The 24,789-nt window shown below is 37.2% G+C and overlaps 1 protein-coding gene across 2 annotated transcripts in view; it reads right to left on the bottom strand.

Annotated features, from left to right (window-relative positions):
• The window catches only part of SSR1 (signal sequence receptor subunit 1), a 47,105-nt gene that overhangs the window by 13,297 nt on the left and 9,019 nt on the right, over positions 1-24,789 (bottom strand). The window contains exons 5-8 of one of the 2 annotated variants that reach the window (XM_058733091.1): positions 23,550-23,626; positions 22,699-22,777; positions 19,634-19,727; positions 9,938-10,001 (exon numbers count right to left, since the gene is read on the bottom strand). In XM_058733091.1, the coding sequence (XP_058589074.1) occupies positions 9,938-10,001; positions 19,634-19,727; positions 22,699-22,777; positions 23,550-23,626 (314 nt within the window). Of the gene's footprint in view, positions 1-7,620; positions 10,002-19,633; positions 19,728-22,698; positions 22,778-23,549; positions 23,627-24,789 lie in introns of those variants that run through there. The other variant, XM_058733092.1, reaches the window with a different exon arrangement.

The raw sequence follows: 24,789 nt of genomic DNA, 5'->3' as shown, positions 1-24,789 counted from the left end.
ATGAGGTAAGCAGGTCAGGGAAGGCTAGCCGGCAAGGAGAATCAAGGACAATGTGTGGGCTCAAGACCTGCCAAGGCTGGGGGCCAGAGGGAAGCAGAAGAGATGTGAGAGGCAAGGGAATACCAGAGCGCCTGTGGACGACGGTGGGTCTCCATGCTCCAACTTAAGTGGGACTGGAGTCCAGACAAGGGGCCGGACTGGAATCACTGGGCCATCATGGGCACAGGGATTGGCGGACAAGGTGTGGGGGAAGAGCGCCAGCACTCAGTGCCTGGCACAAACCTGGCTACAGAGATCGTTTATTAAATTCGAAAAATAACACATGGGAAGCTTTGGTTCCTTTAAGGAAAAAATGAAAAATACTCTCAAGGATTTTCCATCAATAAGCTATCTTAATTTTTTTGAATATATAAAGTGACCATACATCCAAGTTTTAAAGATGGGCTCATTTTATGAGCTACAGCAAAACTGCCCACAACCATTGTGATTATTATACTCATTGTAGGAGGCTCCGATAAATTTAACACTTATTTCTTCCATTATAAAATATAAGCATATTACAAACATCTTGAAAAGGAAAAAAAAAAGTCTATCACCCTACCACAAAAACCTACTTTAGCATTCTGTGGGTATACTGCTCTTTAGACTTTGGACTAATGTGAAATTTATAGAATACAGAGTGTTTTAAGCATTGTGGACAAGAAACTAAAATGCTGGTTTCTTACTGTCCTAATATTTTGATTCATTTTTTTTTTCCCTTTCAGCAGCAAAGACTAAAAAACATGACATAGTTACAAACACTAAATTTCCAAAGTTTTTTGGAGATCTCCATACTTTTTCCATGAAGAACACATTAATTCAGTTCTGCCACTTATAATAAAATCTTGAAAAGGAAATTCTAGGTACTGACTCATTGATATGTGCTGAGTAAGCTAAATCAAAGATGCATCTCTGCTTGCTTAAAAAATGTCTAAAAGGTCAGAGGATGCAGTCTGTACAATTACTGGGAACCCAAACTCTCAATATGTGAGAGTGGTGGGGGGGTGGGTTTTACGTCCACCACCTGAACAGTCAACTCACTGACAAATAGCACAAAACTCACCCTAAATCATCTTTATTCTAAAAGAAGACTTTGTTACTTGAAATGTCGGAATTTTAAATGCAGACAATATGTGAAGCTTTTTTTTTTTTCTTACAAATTCCAGGGGGTAATTAAGATCAATATTGTAGTTTTCCTTTTTTTGCTTAATGTTTTAGATTCACTTCGTGCTTCTCATCGTTAAGACCTAGAAGTAATATGCAGTGGCACTTTAGGAAACATTTTTACTGCATACAAATACTTTCGAGATCAGCTTTAATGAAGGGATATGTAAATTTTAGAAGATGCAGCAGACGGTTTGGGCGGTAGGTTAGACCAATGGAAATAACAAAGAAAAAGGGTGTTCTTGAATTTACCAAACTGGAAAAACTGTGATAAGAGATACTCATACAGCAGGAACATTCTCAAAGCTGCACAAGAATGTTATGGTTTAATCAGGCCAACTTTCATTGAAGAGTCCTACAAGACAGCCAGATAACATCTTAGATACAGTCACCAAATAAAATCTCACACTGCAGAAGAAAGTTGTGTCATAAATAACCTGATTAAAATACACTGCTAGAAATCACATTTCCAAGTCTGAAAGCACTGGAATTAAAATACTAAACCCAAGACCTCCTGCAATGAATTAGGAAATATTAAAAGAAATATTTTGAACCAGAAGTAGTTTTGCCTATGATGAATTGAGTTCAGATTTCTTTGAAGTTCTTAAATTGTTAGATTTTGAAGCAGAATTGTAATCTAATTTAATTCATAGCAGAGCTAAAATTAGTTAAGAATTTATTAAATACTTATGTGCAAATGACTATACTCGGACTTTTTAAGATTTAATACTGGATAAATGAGAGTCGTGTTACTAGAGAATGGTGAGAAGTTAGGGGAGATTCACGCAGGGAAATAAACATCTGTGACATGTTTGTTCAGGGTTACAATAAAAAGTTTAAGTGAACAGGAAATCACAGGCAGGAGGGCACCAGGAAAATAGCTGGGGATTGAGGTAATAAACACAGCAGATAAAGCTATTCAAAGCCAGTACAGAGAGAACAATGACCAAAGGTTGGGGTTAGTCAGCGGTGACATGTAAAGGAGGTAAGAGCATCACAGGAACTAAGGGGAATTGGCAGGGGGGCCTGGTGGCCAGTGGGTTAAATGCACAAGTGGAGGCCAGAGAACTGAGTTGCAGAAGGCTGGCAAGTAGGGAACCATGAGATCCTGAGAGCAGGTTTGTGGGGACAGAAGCTAAATTGAATGAAATGTAAAAGACTGAAAGCCTAATGAAGAAAAAGAAGCCAATAGCTTAAGAGATACTTTGACGAAGAGAGAAAACAACATAAACAGCAATGCAGGTTGAGGGGCAAGAGAATCCTGCAAAAGACTTAAGACAGGAGGGTTTCTGTATAGGTGGGCACAAAAAGAAAAAAGTCAGAGATGGTGAGGACAATGGGAAAGGAGGTGCACATCTGGAAATAGAAGTCTCAAGAATCTGAGAAATGGGATTGGTGACAGTTGAGTAAGGTCCCGTAACAGTTCTGGGCACCTCGTGTAGACAGCATCAGCACAGTAAAGTCTTCACTGCACAGATAACCAAGACAGCGCCCGTCCAGGATTCCTCCTCGAAACCAGATCTATCAGGCCATCAGCCATGTGAAAAGTCACTGTAGTGCCCCATGGGTCACAGGATCTTACCGGTGGTTCTGGAAATGACAATACTCTAGGAAGGGCTCTGCGGACGGCTTCAGGACAGGCAGCCGACAGCCCCCTCCAGGTCTTATTTTCCCACTTAGTGAAGACACAGAGTGCCAGCAGCTTGTAGGGGTGAATTCAAATACACAACCAGTATTTCTAAGCCATGGAAAGTTCACTTGATTATGAACAGTTTTGAGACATTAAATTCAAGACCTTAAAATACATAGGACTCTAATCATCAACTGCCTGGAAGAGTTCAAGGGATGAAGTCCTGTTTTCAAGTATACTGAGAACCAACTGCTTTAAATCTTCTACAGGTCTTTTTAAAAGAGCCACTGTCCAGAGTATTTATAAATCCATCTTGACTTCTGGCTGTGACAGCACAAAAAAACACAGAACATATCTAACCTCAGAGAAGCTTTCAAGCCAATCCTAAGCAATGAAACTAGAACACAGGTAAGCATATTTTGTGCGTGAATGTGAACGTGCTCCCTGAGTATTCATGGATCTTGTCCCAGTAAAGCTAGAGATAGCAATGGGCCAAATCTGCACCATGGGTGCCTGTGGGCAACTTGAAGTGGTTTCATCACAGATAATGCAGTTATCTAGGATAGTTGTATTAAGAATGTATAGAAGAACACAGATGTTTGATGTGTGTGTGTGTGTGTGTGTGTGTGTGTGTGTATATATCTACATGTGTATATGTGTGTGTATATACATATATATGTACACACATATATACATGTGTGCATATATACATACATATGTGTGTATATATATGTGTGTGTGTGTGTATGTATATATATATATATATATATATATATATATATATATATATATATATTCGCTCAATCTGAACACTATTCTTGACGAAAATATTTCTCCTACCCCTTTCTAAAATGCTTTTGGAGCCTGAGCACCTATTTTGACAAATGTAAAACGGATGATCAAATAGATTTCTGAAGATACACAAACATGACTGATTTTCTTTGGGTGGCTCGGTGTGAAGCTCAAAGAAATTCTGAGGGCTTTCAAAAATGTTTTGAAAAGCACTGCCACCACTGGAAAACCTGTAGCCACTCCAAGGGTTCTGAAAGACAGAATTCTCAGCTTGATGTGCAGGCTCTAAGAGATTACAACAGCACTCCCAGTGCCAGCCCCACTACTCTGGTTCACTGTTAAATGTGGAGCGCTGGCCACATTACATGTCCGTCTTAAGACTTTCACTCTTTAGCTTAAAAAACCAACAGGATTTAGCTTTCCCATACAGATTTAACTATATTACTCCACAGAGAAGTCCAAAAAGTGCCAGGTACACCACTGCGCATACGAATTATGGGACGTTAACAGCGTGGCGCTTTGTGACAGCAGCAGCAATCACTTCCATAGCTTCTGGTGTGCTAGGCTATGTTGTTCTGAACTGCTAACAACTCCAAAAGGTCGGTACCCAAAACTGAACCCAATGAGGTGATACGACTTGCTCCAATTAAGAGAGGTAGGATTCGAACCTCAGGCAGCCTCTAGGCAGTCCATTCTGTACCTTAGTTCTTTTTCATTTTGCTAAGTCAACAAAATTTATGAAGAATCATTTAATAATACTGTATTAAGTAAGGGTTCGTAGGTAACACAATCAGACAATTTGGGACTGACACTTCGAGTATCTCTCAATTTAAAAAGAACACATCAAGACTTCAGAGATGAGCTGCTTTCTCAAGGCCACCATTGGCTAGTGGCCATGGTGGACCACACCCTAATCCCAACGCTAGCATACCATACCATCTGTCCTTGTTCAACCTGACAATTGCCAATGATATTGGGTTATCACCAGAAATACCTCTGAACACAATCCCATGGAAGAGTTGACAAATGAAAATTGGCCCACACTTTCTCATACTTTCTTTAAACCTTGTGGTTCCCACATGACAACTGCAAGCTAGAAATTGGGGATAAAAGGCAAACAAGATGCGGAACTCAGTCTAGCAGAGGGAAAAGCAACACAGTGATAAACTGACATAGGTACTACAACAGAAGTCTACATACGGGCTGTCCTTCATGTTTTCTAGAGGACATGGGATTTTCTTTTTAATGCTCCATGATGCCCACTAAGCAAAATCCCTACTTGAATAGATAGAAGACACAAGCCTAACCTACAATCCCAATTTTGTGTACTTGTATAACCCAAGAATGAATAGCTCACCCCTGAATGCAGGGTTTGGGTTGCCAATTCCCATGCATTAAAAAATTCACATATACCTTTTGAGTAATTCCAAAAACTTAACTCCAAAATATCTGCCAAAATTAAGTACTAATCAGCCTACTGCTGACCAGAACCCTTACCAATAATATAATCAATTAACATATATTTGTATATTACATACTATATCCCTGTAATAAAGCTTTAGAAAAAAGGTTAAGAAAATCATAAGAGGAGGGGCGCCTGGATGGCTCAGTCAGTTAAGCATCTGACTCTAGCTCATGATCTCAGTTTGTGGGTTCAAGCCCCATGTCAGGCTCTCTGCTGACAGCTCAGAGCCTGGAGCCTACTTCAGATTCTGTGCCTCCCTCTCTGCCCCTGCCCCACTCATACACTGTCTCTCTCAAAAATAAAACATTAAAAGGGGTGCCTGGGTGGCTCAGTCCGTTAAGCATCTGACTTCGGCTCAGGTCATGATCTCACAGTCCGTGAGTTCAAGCCCCGCGTCGGGCTCTGTGCTGACAGCTCAGAGCCTGGAGCCTGCTTCACATCCTGTGTCTCCCTCCCTCTCTGCCCCTTCCCTGCTCATGCTCTGTCTCTGTCTCAAAAATAAATAAACATTAAAAAAAAAAAATTAAAAAAAAATAAAAAAATAAAACATTAAATTTACAGAAAACGGTAAGAGGAAATACATTTACAGCACTATTTATTGAAAAAAATCCACATATAAGTGGACCCTACCTTTCAAACCCATTAGTCAAAGGTCAACTGTAATTCACTTTCATTTGTTTGTTTGTTTTGTTTTGAGAGTACATGCATGCAAATAGGTGAGGTGCAGCGAGAGAATCTTAAGTTAGGCTCCACTGTCCACCTAGGAACCTGATGTGGGGACTCTATCTCAAAACTGTGAGATCATGATCTGAGCCGAAATCAAGAGACACTTAACTGACTGAAACACACACAAGCCCCTCATCCTCATCTCTTTACACAAAGATGAATCTTCTACCCCTTAAAACTTGAAAATCCCGTCAAATCTTAAAGAAAACGTCTTTAAAGACCATGATTTTGTTACTCAGGAGTACATTTAAGAGGTGTCATTAACTAAGATTAAATAGGGTATTGTGAATAACTGAATCATCATATAAAAATTTCAAAAACATCACAAACTAATGCACAAATCGACATATAACAGCTGAGAAGATTCTGGGGTTTTACAGCATTCTAGAGTTGAATGGCATTTATATACTATTGTATAGTATAGACATAATAGCATAGACATAATACATTCAGTATTGAGTTTTTTGGAACTTTCTGGTTGCTGAATCTGCCCAAATGCTTGGTTTTATAAAATTCCATCTTAAACATGGGTCAGGGGAAAGAATGTGGGAGTTTCAGAAAAAGTTCTGAATCTAAATTCAATACATAACGCCTTGAGCAAGCTACTTAAATTCAGGGTTTGGTTTTTCCCCCTTTATAAAAATGAGAATCATCTTCCCTCAGGGAGTTGTTCTGAAGGTTTATTAGATGATGAATGGAAAGGCCCAAGAGGACAGTCCATCACTGATGTTTAATAAGTGAATTCCTTTCCTACTGCCTTTAAAAAAGCAGCTACATTAAATGGTACCTGAGCTTCAGAGCCATATTCCCAGATAATTCCAAAATGTAAAAAAGGGCAAACTCCAGATTACGTAATTAGTTACTACAAAAGTTCAGGCTTTTGTATAAATAAAAAAAAAAAATCCTACAAATACTAACTGGTAAAGTTCATAAGAGCCCCTAAAGAAACTGTTTAGATGTCTGCAGGTCAGGTAAGTTTTCTTCTTTCTTCCCAATATCCTATTCCACTTATGCTAATTAAGAGTAAGGGGTTGACATGTCAGGCTGCTCTTCACTAAGGTGGAGATGTTCCAAGTAGGATTTTATTTAGTAAAATGAGAGCAAATGTACTGATTTTACAGCTGTAAGTGATGTGGTCCAAAAGTGTGGCAAATTACTTCAAGTATATTTGAAAATACAGATTTAAATGTTTAAATTTAAGCTAAAATCTAATTTTGGAACTAAAATGAAGACTGAAAACCCAAGGACTGTAACCTACCAAAATCTTGGTGAGAGATGATGTGTATTGCCAAGTTCAAGGTTAAAAAAAACAAACTGCATTATTTAAATGCACTAACCAAGTACCTTTTTTCTTCCACAAAAGATGAATGCTATATGAGACTTGCATATTATTACATTTACCTACTACTATACCTCCGAAGTAACAGTCATTAAAGATTTCAATGTCATATTTTCACCATTAACTATTCCTTAACAGAGGCAAATACAAGTACAGGCTGATGCACTGCAAATACATGCTTCAGGCAGTGGACTTTTTAATGTTTTAAGATCTAAATTTGCCTTTGTGGAAAATAGCTTCCACAAAGCTATTTTCTGAAGCTTATATGAAATTAAAAACTTCACTAAAACCAAGCCCATGTTCCTTTTCTTCTGAGTTCTATCTTCCTCAGGACCTTGCAGGTCCCATTCCCACCCCACCCCGCCCCTCCTCAGACAACACCTCAGAGGGTTCAAGAAGGCAGGGGGAGTCTTAAAAGTCACTATGTGAGACCATGAAATGAATGAATGAAGCTATACAACCAAAGCGAGATCCATGCTTTATGAACACATTATTCTCACATGTCTGGGTAACAGGTTTGATATACAAGATTCTTGGTTCATTTTACAGATTCTGAAACCAATTTGCTCAAAAGGTGAATTCTGAAACCATGGTTGGTGTAGCAAATGAATATATCAAAACAAACTTTAAAAACTTCATCCAAATATTTACATTTAAAAAAGACATTTAAAAAATAGGCTACTTATTAAGTGTGCTTGAACAAACCATGTGTGGAATTGAATTCCATTCATTATGGAGTTAGTTTCTGCTAAACACATACTGATACTATAGAAGACCCCTGGCAGCTGAGGATTTAAAGGATTTCAACTGTTCCCAATCTATGCTAAAAAATGAAACATGACAAATGATTTCTGAGGCACTGATCAGAACCTCAGCAGTGGAAAGGCTAGTATGTAAGGCAAATTACTTAGGAGGCTGAAGGGCTGGCATCTGTAACTCAGTGTAGCTTTGCCACTGCCTAAGTATCACCAAGTAGTCAATAAAACTCTCTAGAAGCCATTTAAATTTTGTAATTACACCTCACCGCATTATGTTCTAGTAGTTTCACAAACTTAGAAATTCACAAAACAATGTTTTGGAATATATTCCTTGAGAAGGTGGAGGGTCTCCTATATTACATTAAACAAAAAACATGCAGTTTTTACAGCTCATAGAGCTTTTTCAAAATAAGCTATTGATCATACAGCCCAATTAAAAACTCAAACACTTTATATTACAGGTATAGAAAGTTTATAGTTCAGCAATGCCAATATAGATAATTTGACACCTTAGCCCCTACTTGCAAAATGATTAACAACTATACAGTAACTTCTATTCTATTCTGGCTTTGGCTCAGATGTTTAAATACTTAAAGAACCTGGAAAGATTTTTTTGTCTGTGTGTCTTGTTTTGCTGTTGTTTTGCATGGATGTGAGTGGGGATTATAATGAAGAGGGGAGGAGAGGTCAGTTCATTGTAATAAAGACCGATCAGGAATTAAACAGCCACTAGAATTTCATTTACCATTTCCTTACGAAATATATGTGGGAGATTATGGCTTAAAGACAGAGAGGAAAAGCTTCTTAATTTGTTCATCTATTTTACTTTACCCTTTTTCCAGTCTGACAATAATGCCAAACTTTATTTACTACCTATGACAAAACTGACTCTAATAGGGTTTTATGAAATCCAATTTACTTTTGGTTGAGATCTTAAGTGCTTAAAACTTTGGAATTCTTTAGATTAACTAAAAAAATAAATGCTTCTGAACAACCAAAATACCCAAAAGATTAGATAAGAACCAACTGGTTAACTACTTAAAAAAATAACCAACTCATCTTTTTTTAACAGATTAGTATTACTTGTAATATATCTCTGCCCCTATAAACTGACTTTTTGCTTAGTCTGTAGACCAAGGCAATTTTTCTAAAAGCAAGATACTTCTAATTAAGGGGGGAAAAATGATCTCTTAAAAAAAACAAAACGACAACTTAAAGAGGTCTAAAATCACTGCAGAGCTACCTCTTGGGTCAGAGAGAAAACGATGGATAACACAACTCAGTTCCCACAAATGTACCATTTTTTTTTTGTAAAAACAAAAATAAAAACAAAAAGAGGGTGGGGCTGGTTTTATATATCAAAATCAGCAGATTTCTCATGCTTCACAATTTTGTTGCTAGAAATCCCCAAATTCCTTGGACTCATTTGGGAAGTTTTCTGAAGGTGCGCATTATAGTAAACAGCAGCAAAAATACCAAAACAATTCTATTGCTAAAAAGCAGCTACTCCTGTGTGTGCCTTTAGAATACTAGTTGTAAAACAGCAACAAGAACAAAACAGTAATTTGTGCCATCAACTGGGATTTGAGCAATTCTAAAAAACAGTTTCCTTTAAAACAGTCTAAAAGCAGGACATCTACAATCATATTGGACAAATATTCATTAAGTTTTGGGGGGAAATATCAGAAAATGTCAAAAAGAGACAACATCATTATATTCAGTATTCTAAAGGCATGCTTCAGGTAGTTCAACAATGATTCTGGTAAGACCAACTGCTCACATACATACACACGCACACACATAGATTTTAATGGCTTAAAAAAAAACCAAATTTGTTACTTTAGAAAAATGAATGCAGTGCATTTTCAGTAATATTATCGCCACAGACTCTGATTGCTCAGTCCACACATAAGTAGTAGTTGCCTTCTATGGTGATATGGCTTCTCTGCACTAATTCCCATCAGGCCGAAAAACATTAGGGCAGGTTAAGTAAAGACTGAATTGTTGCACAAAGGAACATTTACTCATCAGATCCCACTGATCTCTTCTGTGCCCGTTTCCTGGGCAACCTTCTTGGTGAAGCTTTATCTGGAAGAAAAGAGAAAGTTTTTAACTTGCTTATTTTAAGTACAATGGATTCAAAAGACCTTTAAAAAGCATTTTCCTTCAGCTTTACCACTAAGTTAAAAAAAGAAAACACACACACACATGCAAAAATACCCTAATAATAAATGCTTCTGATCTAGTATAGGTTTTTAAAATAACCTTTAAGATAATCCTTCAAGAAGTAACTCAATTAAAACAAAACTTTGTGCTATCAGGATGGGAAAAGACCTAATCTTGGTTACTAGAATACTGAAGCCACCAAGTATAATCTTCTTAAACTCTACAATGAATATGTTTATACATGCATAAGTAAACACTTTAGAAATACTGTAAGAGGTATGAAGTTTGCAGCTCAAAAACATGTATATTGGTTACAAATTAATATTTATAAATGTAGCCATGCAGTTTGCATAATTTTTGGCAATTTCATACATTTTCCTGGAAGCAGCAGCAGATTAAAGGAAATTTTTAGACAGATGATCAATACCAAAACCATCCTGCACACCTAAGTATTATCTTTGTACTTTTTTCTCTTTATCTCCTTTTTTACAATGTTAATTTACTTTGAGAGCAGGTGTGCACATGGGAGGGGAGGGGCAGAGAGGGAAAGAGGGAAGCCCAAGCAGGCTTCACACTGCCAGTGCAGAGCCTGATGCAGGGCTACAACTCACAAGCTGTGAGATCATGACCTGAACCAGAATCAAGAGCTGGACACTTAACTGACTGAGCCACCCAGGCATCCCTCTCTTTATCTCTTACATTAGATTCTTAGTGGAGTCTACTAAACAATAGCTAAATTGGTGGTGTCTCTCTATGTCCAACCAGTAAGCATCACCTATGTTTCTTTAAAAAAGCTGTCTTCTCTCTGACCACTACCCTTTTTATTTTCTAGGAGCCCTTTGCATACATATTAGGAAGATAAGCTCTTTGGGGAATATGTTACAAATTATAATTATTTATACAGCTTAAAAAAAAAAGGTATTTAACACCAAAGTATGGGGTTCATTTGTAAGCATTTCATGAAGAATGGTATGAAAAAAAAAATCCACCTACAATATCTTAATTTTTATTTTCTAAAATTACCAGATCACCATATTTTTAAAATATATAATAAATGTTTATCGAGAATATTTAGCAACTAAATTTTTTCTAAAATGTGCTTAAATGTTAGTGACTATGAAATATTAAGACTGAGTCTACAAATCACGTGAAAACTGATCTCAGTACTTTATTAAAACAGGTTAGTTAATGATGCATTTGGGGAGGCTCAACTCACCTAAAACTGAGCACAGAAGCATTTTTCTGAAGAAGTCTACAACTTTCATCAGATTTCAGAAAGGTCAGACTAAACTACTGCCTTCAGACAACTGACCAATTACTAGATAATATTTTGTTTCTTTTTTAAATTTATTTTTGAGAGAGAGAGAGAGTGCGAGCAGGGGAGGGGGAAAGAGAGAGAGAGTGGGAGGGAGGAGGAGGGGGGGGGGGGAGAGAGAGAGAGACAGAGAGAAGAATCCGAAGCAGGCTCCAGGCTCTGAGTTGTCAGCACATACCCCAATGTGAGGCTTGAACTCACGAACTGTGAGATCATGACCTGAGCTGAAGTCAGATGCTTAAAGAACTGAGCCACCCACGAACCCCTAGATAATATTTTAAAATAAACAATATGCTGAATGTGACATTTGATTCAAAAAGTACTTTAGAATCTAACAGCCATCTGTGCAAATACAGCTGTTACTATGCAGATGTGCAGTGGTGATTACTGACTTCTAACAATTTCAACCACCTGCAGCAGGGTTTTAAATATGAGAATACAGGAAAAAGTGCCTCAGAGCAACTGCAATGCCTATTTCAACACACAACAATCTGACTCCAGTAAGGCAGCCAACTCAGCTTAATGGAGTCTCAAGTCTAAAGACCTCCATCACCTACCTAGCACATCAAAGTTAAGAGGCAGATAAATGAGAGGGTGCCTAGGTGGCTCAGTTGGTTAAGCATCCGACTTCAGCTATGGTCATAATCAAACCATTTGTGGGTTCGAGCCCCGCATTGGGCTGTGCTGACAGCTCAGAGCCTGGAGCCTTTGAATTCTGTGTCTTCCTCTCTCTCTCTGCCCCTCCCCCACCTGCCCTCTCTCAAAAACAAATAACATTAACAAAAAATTTAAAAAGAAGCATATAAATGAGAAACAGAGTTAAGATAGTGGCCTAAAAACATTCAGCTTTTGGGAAAATGGCTCCAAATACCTTAACAGCCTAGAGAGCAGCATTTTACTTCGCTAAAAAACAATAACTAATGTGTATAATGATGCTTTTCAGCCATCAAAGAAAAAACACCCCCCTCTTACAACCCTCCCTACCCAAAACCCTAAAAAACTATTTTTAAAAATCCAACAAAATATTTAAGATCAAAATATTTTAGCTTTTAAGAGTAAAACCTAAAGTATATGAAAAAATCAGTTAACTGAAAAAACAAAAAACACTAAAATATGTTAATGATATTCAGTAAATGGGCCCGATCTGAAAATGCCCACCCTGCCCTTCATAAAAAAACTTATGAGGGGCACCTGAGTGGCTCAGTCGGTTAACCATCCAACTTTGGCTCAGGTCATGACTTTGCAGTTGCTGGATTCCAGCCCCTCATCGGGCTCTGTGCTGACAGCTCAGAGCCTGGAGCCTGCTTCCAATTCTGTGTCTCCCTCTCTCTCTGCCACTCCCCTACTTGTGCTCTCTCAAAAATGAATAAACGTTAAAAAAATTAAAAAGAAAAAAAAAAAAACCTTATTAGGAACAGGCTCAAATTGTTTAAAACCACACCCCTCTTTCATGTTCTGGTGAGATGGAGAAAAATCTTCCAAAATAAATGCTGGCCCCTTACACTCGCTTGTCCTCACACTACCACTCCCCAAAGGTAATTCCTCAAAGCTTGAGAGACCTTCTGCTTCCATGCACACCTCCTACTCCATGATCTTCAAAGTTTCTCTTGGTGTTCTCCATTTTATCCTCAAATATGCAAAGTACATGTACCATCTCTGAAAGAAATGGCTATTTTTTCAACCTAAAGTATCTTCCATTTGTCTCAACCCCTTTACTCTGAGAAAAGCATGTTCTAAGAGTGGCTCTCAAAGTATGGTCTGGACCAGTAGCTTCAAAGTCACCTGAAAATACAGATATGCAAATTCTTGGGCCTCACCCCAGACCTACTCAATTGGAAACTCTAGGGGGTGGGGCCTAACAAGGGGAAGAGGCAATTCAGGTGGTTCTGGGGAGGGCTACAGTTTGAGAACTACTGCTGTAAGGAACCAAGTATAAGAGAAATACAAGCATACAAAATTAAGTAAAAATATTATTAAAAATTGAACTGAAAATATCAATATGATTTGGGATTTGAAAAAATAGCTATTTTCTAGCTCAGTTCACAGAATGGGCCTAGAAACCATGTCATCCAATTTCAAGGACATCCCTAATGTCCAGATTTTCATTTCTAAGTATCATCCAGGGGTCCTTGGAGAAACAGCTTGCTCCATGCCTAAGGTAGAAAAAGTACAAAATGTCTAGATTATCTTCTTGAGCCAACAAGTAAGGGATCATTCAAAGTACAAAAGGGTAAGATTGGAGGTAGTTCAAAAAGGCAACCAGTAGTCAAAACTCTTAACAATTTGAGCATCAAAAAGAATACAGTTGACTAAAATCCACAGATTCTATGAAAAACCGAGTCTATACATGATAGTCAAAAAGGAGAGAATTAGGAAAAACTCATCTGTCACCATTTGGATGGCTTTTAAACCAACTCTTTGAAAATTGGAAAATAAAGATAAGAATTAAGCATTTAGCCTGCTTTTTCAATAGGAATTGTCCTTTTAAGGTAACCAAAAAGTCCCAGTTGATGAAAGAAAGCTTTACAAAACAATAGCAGTTAGTAAAAATTAAACAAATTTCAATTAAAAATCATCACAACTTCTGAAACATTACTGATTCAGGAAAGGAATATCAAATGGTGAATGGTTTAGAGAACTGGACATTGGTGCGTGTCAAAGTGATAGTATACAGGTAACTTCTAGGTTGCAAGCAAAAAAGACCTATCCGATCCTGGTTACATGGAACAATCATGTGGCTACCACCCTAATCTAGTGCTCAGTTTAGCATCACTAATCAGATAGAGTTTCTTGATGTGATACAGGGAAAAGTACTTTTAAGTTATGACATATCAGCCAAAAATGATTAATCTAAATCTAATCAAACCTATAGATTAGTCTTCCAAGTTAAAAGAAATGTTAGCTAAAACACACCAGGAGAAAACAATCAGAGAAATCTGGAACAAGGGATTTTTTAGAGTCTCATTCCCTCAGTGTGATCAATGGGTCAGCAGCACTGGCATCATCTGGGAGCCTATTAGAACACTGACACTTAGGCCCCACCCTAGGACAACTCTAAGATTTTCAAGTGATCTTGCACACAAAGTTTGGGAAGCCCTGGGTTTGGGCTGACAGCATGGAGTCTGCTTGGGATTCTCTCTCTCCCTCTCTCTCTCTGCCCCTCCCCTGCTCACACGCTTACTCTCTCTCTCTTTCAAAATAAATAAACTTTAAAAAATTAAAAAAAATAAAGTGTGAGAAGTCCTTTTCCAGAGGACAAGCGGCCATCTCTTGAGCTGCTATAAATTAAAAAGGACTTAAGAAACAGAACAAACAGATGCAATGCATCATCCTATATTGGAAAAACCAGCTATAAAAGGTATTTTTGAAACAACTGAAGAAATTTCAACATGATTATTAATAAAGTAATTCATAATTCTTTAAATGTGATGTTATTTCTGTCAGGAAAAGGTTATTTCTTTGCAAACTGAAATTTTTTTTGAGGTAGTGTGTGTCACTGTATCTGTATAGAAAACAAACAAACAAAAAAACAACCTGCACTCTAAAAGGGCAAATAATTGGGATGCCCTGGGCTGGCTCAGTCAGAAGAGCATGTAATTCTTGATCTGAGTCGTGAGTTCAAGTCTCATGTTGGGTGCAGAAATTAGTAAACACACAAACAAACAAACCCCCAAAAACAACAATGAAAACTTAAAAAAAACACTAAAAAGGATTATTTTTGTTTTTAGAAATAAGTAATAAAAGAAAAAGAGAAGGAATAATACAAGTGTCTTTTGGTAGTAAGACGTGGTCCTAAAACAAACTCAGCTGGACAATCAGAGTTTGAGGAAGAAAGACAAGTACTAAAAAATATTTAGTGACTTTAACTCTACCCACCTTTTTAATTTTTATTTATATACTTATTTTTAACATTTTTTTCTAATGTTTAGTTTTTAGAAAAAGAGAGAGAAAAAACGTGCACAAGCAGCGGGGGTTGGGGGGGGAGCAAAGAGAGAAGGAGACACAGAATCCAGAGCAGGCCTCTGAGCTGTCAGCACGGCTGGGGCTTGAACTCACAAACCGTGATATCATGAGCTGAAGTTGGATGCTTAACTGAGCCACCTAGACATCCCAACTCTACCCATCTTTGAGTATTAAGTCTTCCTGAAAAAGTATGTGGGCTTCAGAATGAGACAAATCCAGCTGTGGATCTTGGCAGGTTACTTTTCTTCAGTAGCACTGTCTCATCAGTAAATAGAGGGATAGCACCTCACCTTGCAGAGTGAATGCCCAGTACACGGAGGCACTCAACAGTTCAATTCTTTCCTTCAACAAGGTTTCCCTAGATTCTCATATGGTCCTCTTTCCTAACTTGTAAGTTGTCTGTACCATGTAACTCCTTCTAGCACATATCATATACTACCTTGGATTACTCAAATATTTCATACATGTGCTTTATTTTCAAGTAGAAATGTAAACTTCTGAAAAAACAGTAATATTCTTTTTAACATACCACTCATGACCTAGCAGAGTATTGTGAAAGACTAAATACTTGACACTTGCTGATTAAAATACAATTATCAATGATCTGAAGTATAATCATTCTCAGCTTTAAAGCTCATGAATAATAATGTCAGGAAGAAAGATATTATAAAACTAACTCTCCCAATCTATTTGTCATGAAAGAATTCTTTTGGAGAGGTGGCTCCACAGTTGTTACGGTGACTTTAGTTTTTAATTATAACTTTTAATACTTTTCAAATTAGTTTCAGCTAATTCCATGTAAGACACTTAAAATTTAATTACTTTTGAAGAGCCTGTATTTTAACATACCAGACTTTACAAGTAATTCTGATGCATTATAAAGATACCACAGTCTACTGTACAACCCAATTCCATCTTTTGCTATAACTAATGTCAGGATAATGGGGAAAATTTGTCCTTAAAGAGAAAAGGTTATCTAAAGATTTATTTAAATTTAAAGACATTATTTCATGGGACCTCAGCTACCACCTATGCTATATACTCAATGACTTCAAATCTTTTTTCTAAGACTTTATTTTCAAGTTTACTCATTTTTGAGAGGGGGAGGGGGGCGAGGGGGGCGACGGGGGTCAAGGGGGGGTCGAGGGGGGTCGAGGGGGATGAGGGAGAGGGAGAGGGAGAGGGAGAGGGAGAGGGAGAGGGAGAGGGAGAGGGAGAGGGAGAGGGAGAGGGAGAGGGAGAGGGAGAGGGAGAGGGAATCCCAAGCAGGCTCAGCACTCTCAATGCTGAGCCTGTTGCAGGGCTTGAACTCAGGAACCATGAGATCATGGAGATCAGGAGTAGAGCAGAAATCAGGAGTAGAATGTTTAACAGACTGAGCCACCCAGGCACCTGTCTTAAGATTTTTAAGTAATCTCTACACCCAACATGAGGCTCAAACTTACAACCCTGAGATCAAGAGCTGCATGCTCCACCTATTGAGCCAGCCAGGCACCCATCAACATCTCCAAATCTTGATCCACCTGTGCTCTAAATACAACTTTCAAATAGCTTACTGGATATCCTTATCTGGGCTTTCACACTCAACAGATCTAGTTCCAACTCCTCACCCCTCATGCATGTCCGCTGCTCTTCCTATATTCCCTAACATTAATGGGATCATCTTCCACCCAGATGCCTAAAACTCACAAGTACTTTTTCCTCCTTCCTCCCTAAAACATCCAAAAAGTCACCCAAAGGCCAATTCCCTCCAATTCTGAAATATCTTTCCAGTTTATTTTACTCTGCATCACTACTGCTTCAGCTTAGGCCCTAAGGATTTCTCAGATGTTTTACGGAATTCATCTCACCGGTATCCCTACTTCTAGTAGTTCCTGCTTGCTAAACTATACACCACAAAACTATTACAATTTCTTTTAAAAATATAAATGTTTATTTCTCTGCTTCAAAGTATCTGATGGCTGCCTTTTACCAAGAAGAAAAGCCAAATCCTTGGCATAGCACATAAAACTCTGAAGATTCCTTCTCATCTAACTCAAGACTCTGGTTGGTCAAAAGTCAACTTTTATGAATGATTCTCCTACTCTCTCCTAGAGAATGAAAGCCCCTCCTATGCTGTTACTTTGTACCCACTTTTAATAAAGCACCTACCCTACCATAATTATGTTTCAACAGAGAACGTTCCCTGAAAGTAATACACATGAAAACAATTCAATTTGTAAATCCAGGAAGGACACAAATAGCTCATTCACAAAAAAAATAAGTGGCTATATATGTATAAAGAAGTCAAATCTTACTTTTTAATTTTTATTAATTTTTTTAATGTTTATTTATCATTTTTGAGAGAGAGAGAGCGTGCGAGAGTGAGCAGGGAGGAGCAGAGAGAGAGAGGGAGACACAGAATCTGAAGCAGGTTCCAGGCTCTGAGCTGTTAGCACAAAGCCTGATGCAGGGCTCGAACTCACTCACTGTGAGATCATGACCTGAGCTGAAGTCAGACGCTTAACTGACTGAGCCACCCAGGTGCCCCTCAAATCTCATTCTTAATTGTCAATGAAAAACAATGATCCCATTTTGTATCATACCACCAGATTAAAACATTTGATAATATTTAATGCCTGAGAAAGACTCGTGAGAGTAGAAAAGAAACAGGCAATGTTGTACACTGCTGAGAACATAAATGGACGCTATCTTTTGGGAGGGAAAGAGCTTTTTCCATTAAAAAAAATGTATATAATCTTAGACCTAACTATTCTACTTTTAAGGAATTATCTATCCCAGATAGCAGGGTCAGTGAAAGGAGAAGAGGGTCAAAAGGCACAAACTTTCAGCTTTTTAAAATAAGTTATGGGGGTGTAATGGATACCATGGTGTCTATAGTTGTTAATACTGTATTGTATATTTAAACATCTTAAAAGTTCTTATCACAAGAAAAAAAAGACTTTTAACGGTGTGGGGCCAGTAACAAGACTTACTGTGATCATTTCACAATATATACAAATAGTGAATCACTACATTGTACATCTGAATCTAATATAATGTTGTATGTCAATTACCTCAATTAAAAAAAAATGATAAATTATCCCATAAATTTACATAAAAATATTCATTATAGTTTTAAATTAAGAATGAAAATCTGGAATTAAAACATCCTTCAACAGAGAACACGTTCAATTTATCATGACACATTTATATAAAGGAATACTATCCAGCTGTTAAAAACAATGAAGTAAATAAGTATCATAAAAAAAAATATCCAACATACGAAAACTTGGGATTCTAGTACAGTGCACGTAGCATTATGCCATCTGTGTACAATAGTCACAGAAACAATAGCCATATGCACTGGTAATGTACAGAAAATACTTAGAATAACAATTACTTGTAGAAAAAGAAAAAGAAATTAGTGGAGTGAGAAGGTGATCTCAGTTTTTCATTCTGTACGGTTTTTGTTTTGTTTTAATTTCTTAAGTTTATTTATTTTGTAAGAACGTGAGCAGGGTAGGGGCACAGGGGGGTGGGGAGAGAGAGAATCCCAAGCAGGCTTCACATTGCAGGGCCCGATGTGAAGCTCAAACTCACCAACCGTGAGATCATGAGCAGAGCCAAAATCAAGAGTCGGATGCTTAACCAACTGAGCCACCCAGATGCCCCTATTATTGTTCTTAATATGAAGCCATACTACTTTTACAATAAATTTTTTTTTTAAAGCCCATTTACAGCTGAAGAAAAAATATCTATAAAGATTAATATTTTAACTAATTGCATATGTGATAAAGCTGAAATATGTTAGGTAAACCACCAAGCAATATTTTAGGTTTATTCTTTCAAACTGCAGTGGGTAGTTAGTTTTTCTCATAAGTATAGTGCTATAAAAAAAAGTTCCATTACTCATTAAATGTACTGTATTCATATGCTATACAACCTCCCCAAAACTATACATAGCAAACACCATTAAAAAAATTAATTGCCTCACCTCTTCTACTCTGCACTGAAGCAACAGAAAAAAAGAGATAGGAAAAGATTAGGAATACAGAGAATTCACACATTTGTAGATTAAACTGCAGATATGGAAGCATTCTAAATTAAAGCATAAAAATACTACTCAGAAAAAAAATTTTTAAGTGTTTACTAATCATATTATACTAGATTCTATACAAGTAATGGAAAAGATGAGTGTTAAGTAGAATTGACCAAGTGTTTTTAAATCTAAAATACTTAATTTGATTTCCATTTAAGAGAAAAAATTTCCAGCCACATTTATAAGAGTACTTACTGATCTGATTCAAAGTTTCCTGAGGAATCCAACTCATGTCAACATCATTCTGACTTGATGTACCCATTTCTACCTTCTGTATGGGTCTCTTGCGCTAAAAAAGCATAAAAACATCATTTTAAAGAAGTTCTATCATGTTGTTCACTGTAATTTTAAAAAGACCTATTAAGTTACCTAATTTATATATCTTAGTTTTAAAAAACATACCCTTACTTAAGTATTTTATTAATTAAAACAAAAAGTCATGTCTAACACTAATTATAAAGAATAAACAATAAGGGGGGGGGACTTGGGTGGCTCAATGGGTTAAGTGTTTGACTTCGGCTCAGGTCACAATCGCACAGTTTGTGAGTTCAAGCCCTGCACAGGGCTCTCTGCTGTCAGCACAGAGCCCTCTTCAGATCCTGTCTCCCTCTCACTCTGCCCCTCCTCCGCCCATGTGTGTGTGTACACTCTCTCAAAAATAAATAAAACACTAAAAAAAAAAAAGAATAAATTATAAGTAATAAATCTTTGCAACAATTATTTGTTTTCAGGTTTTAAAGACCTTTTCCTCTGCTATAAAGCTTCATATGTTGTTATACAACTGGTGGACCAAGCAAGAACTTCTATTTATACAATTTTTCTTTCTCTTTGGGAAACGAACTTTAAAGAATAAGTTTTCTACATCAAACAAAATTCAAGATAATTACTAAAACATTCAATGTAGGCAGGCAGATTGCTGCATTGTTACCTAAACACACTTTTTAAACAGACGGCACAGGTAAAACAAAACAAGAACATAAAATCTCATTTAAGCCAACAACAACCTCAAACTTTGTCCCTGGAGTACTTGCAGCAAAACTGTTTGGAAGAAAGTGATTCAATTCCTTCTTTAGTCTTGCTCTTAAAACAAACAAAAAAACCTAGCCATTTACATAAGAGTATTAGTTATACAGTCCAGAAACCAGACTATATACACGGAAAGGTAACTAAAAAATGGCTTCATCCAAATAAAAAAAAAAAAATTTAAAGATGCCATTATACCTAATACACAAATTTATAGCAAAAATGCTATCATGAAAACGTGGGAAATAAAGTTATGGAAATTAACACTTGAGCACTAAGTATTTCTCTTTAAAAAAAAAAAAAACTTTTAACATTTATTCATTTTTGAGAGACAGAGACACAGGGTGTGGGCAGAGGAGGGCAGAGAGAGAGGGAGACAGAATCTGAAGCAGGCTCCAGGCTGAGCTGTCAGCACACAGCCTAGCGTGAGCTGTGCTCTCGTGAACCGTGAGATCATGACCTGAGCTGAAGTCAGGTGCTTAACTGACTGAGCCACCCAGGGGCCCCATCTCTTTTTTTTTTAAGTTTATTTATTTGAGAGAGCGAGAGCTCACAGGAGGGGCAGAGAGAGAGGGAGAGAGAAAATCCCAAGTAGGTTCTACATGGCCAACACGGAGCTCAACGTGGAGCTCACTCTTAAAACCACGAGATCATGACCTGAGCCGAAATCAAGAGTCAGGCGCTTAACCAACTGAGCCACCCAGGTGCCCTGTGTATTTCTCTTCTATTTTTTATCCTAAATGTTTGTTTTAGGGGGTAGGGGGGAAAGGGGCAGAGAGAGGAGGAGACAGAGATTCCAAAGCAGGCACCACGTCCGACACAGTACCCACAACCATGAGATCATGACCTGAGCCAAGCTTAACCAAATGAGTCACCCAGGTGCCCTCCAAGTATTTCTTTTATTTTTTTTTATTATTTTTAAAATAAAGAACATTTTATTTTTTTAAAGTTTATTCACTAAGAGAGAAAATGTGTGTCGGAGTGCACAAGTAGGGGAGGGACAGACAGAAGAAGAGACAGAATCCCAAGCAGGCTCTGTGCCATCAGCTCAGATGCTTGATGCGGGGTTCGAACTCATGAACCGTGAGATTGTGACCTGAGCCGAGATCAAGTTGGTCGCTTAACTGACTGCATCACCCAGGCGCCCCAGTATTTCTCTTTTAAAGAGGAAGTACTTACTGTCTCTGATACAAATCGTGTTATATTTTCCACTGAGAGCAATAATATGGGTTGCTCTGGTTTTTTGCAGGGAGGACAGGGAGATAAAGATACAGTGATGGAATTAGCTACTGTATCCAGAGAAAGAGAAACCAAGATTATAGCAGGCGCTTCAGTGTTGCCACTTTAGTACCTTAACAAGAAAGCAGAAGCTAGACAGAATACAGCCAAATTCATTCTTCCTTTTTCAAATGAAAAGACTTACGTAATTGCTATCCTTACAGTTAAGAGTATTAAAGCAAACCTAAAATCTGTGTTGCTCACGAGTAACAAATCCATGAAAAAGCATAGTAAACAGAACAATGAAATCTTATTGAGTTTAAAGAATAAAATTCTAGCACGATTTAGAATTACAATAAGAAGGTAAAGATCATTCTGGAGGGTGTAGCCAAAGACGCTAATTGTATGTATATGAAAGTCTAAACAAATCAGTCACATATCCAAGGTCTCATCTTCAGTTTATTTTTTTTTAATGTTTATTTTGAGACAGAGAGAAAAAGAGAGAGGGCACATGTGAGCAGGGGAGGGGCAGAAAGGGAGACAGAGAGAATTCCAAGCAGGCTCTGCCAGTGCAGAGCTGGACATGGGTCTCAATCTCACGAAGAACCATGAGATGGTAACCTGAGCCAAAATCAAGAGTCGGACACTTAAATGAGCCACCCAGGTGCCCCAGTTTTATTTTAAAAAGGTACAACAGGGATGCCTGGGTGGTTCAGTTGGTTAAGCACCTGACTCTTGATCTCAGCTCAGGTCATAGTTTTTGAGTTCGAGCCCCACATCGGGCTCTGTGCTGACAGTGCAGAGCCTGCCTGGGATTCTCTCTCTCCGGTCTCTCTGCCCCTCCCCCACTCATGCTTGCTCTCAAAAAATAAACAATAAAAAAAAAATTTTTTTAAGGTGCAACAAACCTGTAAATACACAAACTCAGAATGATAGCAAGAAGCCACAAATAACTAGAATATGCTCAGTATATAACAACTTTTGATGTATGACTGTAAGAGTCATTCATCTAGAATTACCTTTCTAGATTCTAGGAGTTGATGAAGGCCAACAACCACCAACAGCCCAAGACCAGCAAGGAACATATACATAAAGATTCTGATATAAAAGGAGAAAAAACAAACTGGCTTTAATTCATAAGAAACACAACTAATTAAAACTAGAATTCTGCTTTACCTCAAACAATAGCACAACTAATTACAATTGTAGTTCTAACACAATGTAAGTTTTCCAAATAACTTGTGGGGCAAAGGAAGAAAATATTTTATATTCAATTTACATCTAGGTAGTAAGTTCCACAAATTTACTTTTATCTTTAAGAACAATTAGTAAAAAAAAAAAAATCAAGTATCTGATCTAAAATAAATAAAATTACTTTATTATTTGTCATACTCAAGCTCAAGCTCAGTTAAAATAATTGTATTAGCTTTTGTCTCCCTCAAGTATTATTTTGCATAATTTGATTTAAAAATTGCTTTTGCTCAATTACATATATGTATACGGTAAGAAATGACTCATCATTATTCATGAAGAACACAGTTTCCAAGATAATAACATCTTCTAATTTATATTTTTAACAGCGATTTAAGAGGTATGTAACTTAGATGAGGCTGGTGATCAGCTTATGAGCATGGGGTAGAAAAGAAGTTAGGAGAGGGGTTGTTCAGAAAGCCAGCTATCTTTTTTAAAAGTTTTTTTCAGTTTCAACTATCCTTCCTCTCTGTTAATAGTTATAAGAACCACCTAAGATACAGATTTCACAAAATTTATAGGTCCATTTTCGCTATTAAAACAAATGTTGACAGGAGCAAGCTTTCCAGGCCTGACATGTGAGATCAAGATCTACCTGCACATTGCAACTTTCACTTACGTTTCTCCATCTAATCCATCCTCTCTTTCAATAATCGTAACTGTTTGATTGAAGACAGCATCTTGGAATACATTGCCCTATTAATAAAATAAATCACAAAAATGTGAAATTCATTGAAAAAATAAAAGGTACAATTTCTTAGAAGAATCCCCAACAGATAAAGAAACAGCTTTCTCATCACTTAGCTCAATGTCAGAGACTCAACATTGTATTACTTTCTTCTACAAAATAAAAAACCTTGCTAAAGTTGTCCTCCACTTTCATGAGGGCAGAGAAGGGGAAAGGTGTGAGAAAACAGGGAAGTAAAGTAAAAAGGAGACAAATGTGCAGAAAGAAAAAAAAACCCCACAGAACACCCATTAACTAGAAGCCATAACTTCTGTTGTACAGAATCCTCCAAAAAAGAAGGGAACAGCATGAAAATGTAGAGTAGCGGATTTCAAGAACTAGATTTGAACAGAAGTCAAATCCATGCTCTAAATTCACAATGAATTGGAAATCAATTTACAATAAACATGATCTGCAGTATCAAAGGATGTTTATGTTGTGGTCTTGGAATAATTTTGTCAGTTTCACACAACTTCAGTTTTCAAATTCATCATAGTCACTGGGACAATACTTAGATGTTTTCAGCGTTTGATGCTTCACAACAAGGCATTACTTTCTCAAAACTGTCACTTATTGCTAAACTGTAATTATTTAAGTTTTACTTCAAGATCTTTCCATCCACATTGCTCCAATGACAATTCCAGCAATCAGAATACATTGAGGATACAAACTAACATTCAAACTGGAACTGAAACTATGTACATGTGTGCTCAAAAACAAGACAAAATATATAATTTTTCAAACTGTTTAACTATGAAGTTGAGGAAGCTTAATACATTATTTTGAAGGATGAAAAACCCTCCCACTAAGTAATTTAAAGAAAAAAAGAAAACTTAATGGCAGCATGAGAAATTGATCTCAGACATGAGTGAACATGTTGACACTATGCGATAAAAAGGTTGAGTAAGCTTCCAGGAGAGGATGAAATTTCCCTCTTTGAAAACTTTGAGAAGGGAATGGTTTAGATGTGCTCTCATCTAAAGGACATAATAGTTGGCACCTAGAAGTCAACTCTCAGCAGTAAAATTCTAGTGGCCTTCTCTCATTAATTCTTTGGATATACAATGTGTATATTAAAAACCACAAAAAAGACAACAGAGCATATTAGACTATTTGGTTCTCATAAACCATA

Source organism: Neofelis nebulosa, chromosome 6, assembly GCF_028018385.1.
Source record: "Neofelis nebulosa isolate mNeoNeb1 chromosome 6, mNeoNeb1.pri, whole genome shotgun sequence".
Taxonomy (NCBI): Eukaryota; Metazoa; Chordata; class Mammalia; order Carnivora; family Felidae; genus Neofelis; species Neofelis nebulosa.
This window is presented reverse-complemented; position numbering and strand designations above follow the sequence as displayed.